General features: G+C 41.0%; 1 protein-coding gene across 1 annotated transcript in view; it reads left to right on the top strand.

Annotated features, from left to right (window-relative positions):
- Positions 1 to 11: 11 nt before the first annotated feature.
- The window catches only part of LOC111667934 (uncharacterized), a 9,234-nt gene continuing 5,225 nt past the window's right edge, over positions 12 to 4,020 (top strand). Inside the window, exons 1-7 of the mRNA XM_023423799.2 lie at positions 12 to 1,271; positions 1,393 to 1,508; positions 1,652 to 1,716; positions 1,875 to 1,920; positions 2,010 to 2,065; positions 2,748 to 2,869; positions 3,128 to 3,187. Coding sequence (XP_023279567.2) covers positions 44 to 1,271; positions 1,393 to 1,508; positions 1,652 to 1,716; positions 1,875 to 1,920; positions 2,010 to 2,065; positions 2,748 to 2,869; positions 3,128 to 3,187 — 1,693 coding nt within the window. The 5' untranslated portion in view covers positions 12 to 43. The remainder of the gene's footprint in view (positions 1,272 to 1,392; positions 1,509 to 1,651; positions 1,717 to 1,874; positions 1,921 to 2,009; positions 2,066 to 2,747; positions 2,870 to 3,127; positions 3,188 to 4,020) is intronic.

Genomic DNA, 4,020 nt, shown 5'->3' on the forward strand with positions numbered 1-4,020 from the left:
AACTGTTACTGACGGAGTAACGTCAGAGCCTGCTGAGACAACAATGGGAACTGAGCCAACTGGTCAGACCGATGAACCAACATCACAGCCTTCAGAGACCACATTAGCAACTGAACCAACTGTTACTGACGGAGTAACGTCAGAGCCTGCTGAGACAACAATGGGAACTGAGCCAACTGGTCAGACCGATGAACCAACATCACAGCCTTCAGAGACCACATTAGCAACTGAACCAACTGTTACTGACGGAGTAACGTCAGAGCCTGCTGAGACAACAATGGGAACTGAGCCAACTGGTCAGACCGATGAACCAACATCACAGCCTTCAGAGACCACATTAGCAACTGAACCAACTGTTACTGACGGAGTAACGTCAGAGCCTGCTGAGACAACAATGGAAACTGGGCCAACTGGTGAGACCGATGAACCAACATCACAGCCTGCAGAGACCACATTAGCAACTGAACCAACTGTTACTAACGGACTAACGTCAGAGCCAGCTGAGACAACAAGGGAAACTGAACCAACTGGTCAGACCGATGAACCAACATCACAGCCTGCAGAGACCACATTAGTAACTGAACCAACTGTTACTGACGGAGTAACGTCAGAGCCTGTTGAGACAACAATGGGAACTGAGCCAACTGGTCAGACCGATGAACCAACATCACAGCCTGCAGAGACCACTTCAGTAACTGAACCAACTGTTACTGACGGAGTAACGTCAGAGCCTGCTGAGACAACAATGGAAACTGAACCAACTGGTCAGACCAATGCATCAACATCTCTGCCTGAAGAGACCACTTTGATACCTAACCCCACAGGCCCTACAGAACCGAGAACATCTGACCCCTCTCATACCACAGCAGGGCCTGAACCAAGCACTCCCACTAACAAAGTAACATCTGAGTCTGCTGAGACCACATCATCAGCTGATACCACGTCTACAACAGATAACCAACCAACTGGAGCACCATCCTCACCTTCAACAGTACCCCAAACCACAACATCAAGCATTTCACCAACAGAACCACCCACTAGTGTACCAACTACAAAACCAAACACACCATCAACCAAACCACCAACTGACGAGCCAATCACATCACCAACAACACCACCTGCTACACCAACAGCTCAAACAACCACAAGACCATTTACAACAGCAGAGCCGTTGACGTGCCAAAATGGTGGAACTTTCAATGGATTTAACTGTACATGTCTTATTGGATTCAGTGGAAAAATTTGCCAATTTGTTGAAACTCTTCAGCCAGGTAATGTTAATTATGTAATTTTTAAAATTTTCACAAAAAGTTACAAAGCACAATTTTTGCATTCAGTTAATGTCCTAAATTGTTCACTAATGGTGTTCAATATATTTCATTTTCATTGCAGATACATTCACCAGGTCAGTCGAGGTTAATTTGGTGATCGATCAGGAATTTAATGAAAAGTATGAAGACACATCCTCATCTCAATACATCGAGTTTGTGCGAAACTTCACCCGTCAGGTAAATTAAATCAGACATCTTGAATTACAGCAAATTACATTGGACACACCAAGTCAGTAATTCCATTGTACCTTAAACTCTATGCCATTGATTGAATTGTGTAGTAAAAAAGAACACTTTGTTTAATGTTGTTACTATTTCAGATGGAGACATATTACCGGGAAAAGAAGATAGCAAACTTTAAAGAAGTGCTAGTAACTAGAGTCAGGTAATGTACTTACCATTACCACTGTATGTATTATAAATGGCCGTCCCAATAGACTATATAAGTATACACCTGCTTGTACAAAATGTTTCATGTTAATACAATGGTGCTTAAAATTGTATCATGATTTTTACATTTTCTCTATTGTTTGTTTTTCATAGCCGTGGAGGCCCTTTGGGCAGATTTTCAGATAACACTGTGGAACAGGTAAAGAAATTTAAACACCTTCACTGCAGGATATTGAATCACTGATCAGATATTAACTCCAGCCATTAATTGTACTATATTGATTTCAGATGAGATTATCAGATGAAGCCATGGCTGCCTACAGTGTCACACCAAGAGCAGACAGGTAAATAAAGCATAGACACCTTTAAGGATCTTACACTGATAACGTCCAAATCAACTCATTTGACATATAAGCGTTATGCACTAGGAAACTTTGCAATTTGGCAGCCTCAGATGGAAACAATATGCCTTATCTTCGTCGATGAGTATGAGCCAAGTGCCAAGTGCACAGTATAAAGGTGGGAGGAGACACCTAGTGTTTATATTTGTCGGTGTGGTTAAATCCACCAAGCAGGATTGCCACATTGGAGCGACTGTTCTCCACAGAAGAGATGTAAGTGGCTAATTCACTGATTGCTATGTTTGCATTAGCTTTCGGAGGGATGTAAACACTGCCCATAACAACTAAAGCAAACTTTCAGGGAAGGTAAAACTGTCTATATTTGACACTGATGTATTCTAGGTGAAGGGATCAGAACTTATTTAGTATTTTACTATTGGTACAACAGTGGTGATTAACCATAAAACAAATACCACTACCTTTGGTTTTCATAATAGCTTGGCTGACCCGTTGGCTCAGTGGCGTAAGAGCCTGGTTTGGTTACCGCTTGATCTGGCAGTGTGTTCTGACCAAGTCCTGATCAGGCAGATGGTCTGTCATGGCAACCCATGACACAGTCACGTATTTTGATATCTTGAATTGCAGAATCATGAATAATCCTGTATTGAAATTTTCTCTGCCTCAGTGTTAATGTCTTCCATGACGTGGTCTTGGGGATTCCAAACAACGGCAGCTCTGATCAACTGTATGACGATGACTTTGTAGCAGTGAAGGATGCTGTTGATGAGCTTGTTGGTTGCACAGTAGGTAAGACAGAAAATAAGTTCATACATAACCACATATAGAATGCTCTGCTAACGAGCCATGAGATCAGAACCAAGTTCATTCAAATAACAAGAGTTTCATCAGAAACAAACATTAAGTTTAAGTTACAATTTCTTTTACAACTCTGCCTTGAACCGTTTTCCTTTTCCTCCAAAACTGACATTTTTAAGTTGACAACATATAACATATTGTGGTATTCACACACACTGAAAACTCATTTTGTCTTGTCTGAATTTTCAGATTGTCCTTACAATGTCACAACTACACCCATCGTGGATAAAACTAAGGTGGATGTGGGATGTAAGTATGACTTCACTGTTGTTTAAGTGTGATGTTGATGCTCCAGTTTGTTTTGTGACATCTTCCCATTTTCATGCCTGAGTAATTCATTACATTCCTTCAAAGTTCAGTTCAGTTAATTGATTGAATTGATTTTTGATCAGTTAGATGTTGTAAGACCTGTACAGAAAGCTGACAGCCATGTATTTCAGCCCTATAAAGCTCTTTGCTGAGCTGTGCAGGGAGTGTACAGTGGCTTTATCAGAGCTTTCTTACTGATAACTGCTATGAGCTACTGCTGGAGAGAAAGGCTGATGAGAGCCAGGACTGCTTTTATGTTACCATACTTACTGTCAGCCACTGAATGAGAGCATCGCAGCCTTGAGTAGCGTTACACACTCACTCAGTTCTGTGTGACAAAGTTTAACTTGCTTTAAGTAGTGCACCCCTCAGGGCTTACTGTAGCTGCAAAGCCGTACAAACCGTATACTCAACCTGACTCACTTGATACTGATACCAGCTCTTGTACAGTTTGAGTTTTAAGTGTGTTTTACTTTAACAACAAGTATGATCGGTGTGGAGATTCAAACATAAAGCTAAAATGAATTTTGTGGTGCTATTGTGCAAAGCAACAAGTTTTAGAAATCTTAAAGTTTCTCACATGATCCAATTCGCTTTGTTACTTCTTGTGTGTGTTGTTCATTGAAATATACACTCGATGACCACTTCAGGTACACATACCAGCCTGCTAATATAAATAGCCAGCTTCTCCAAATAGTGAATCATGTTGCTTGAATTGAGTATTTAAGGAATCAGATCAGAGATGTGGTAAAGTTTGTATTAACCTTGGAATT

This window comes from Seriola lalandi, unplaced genomic scaffold, assembly GCF_002814215.2.
Source record: "Seriola lalandi dorsalis isolate HSWRI2012SDOR001 ecotype SW California unplaced genomic scaffold, Sedor1 jcf7180002054694, whole genome shotgun sequence".
Classification (NCBI taxonomy): Eukaryota; Metazoa; Chordata; class Actinopteri; order Carangiformes; family Carangidae; genus Seriola; species Seriola lalandi.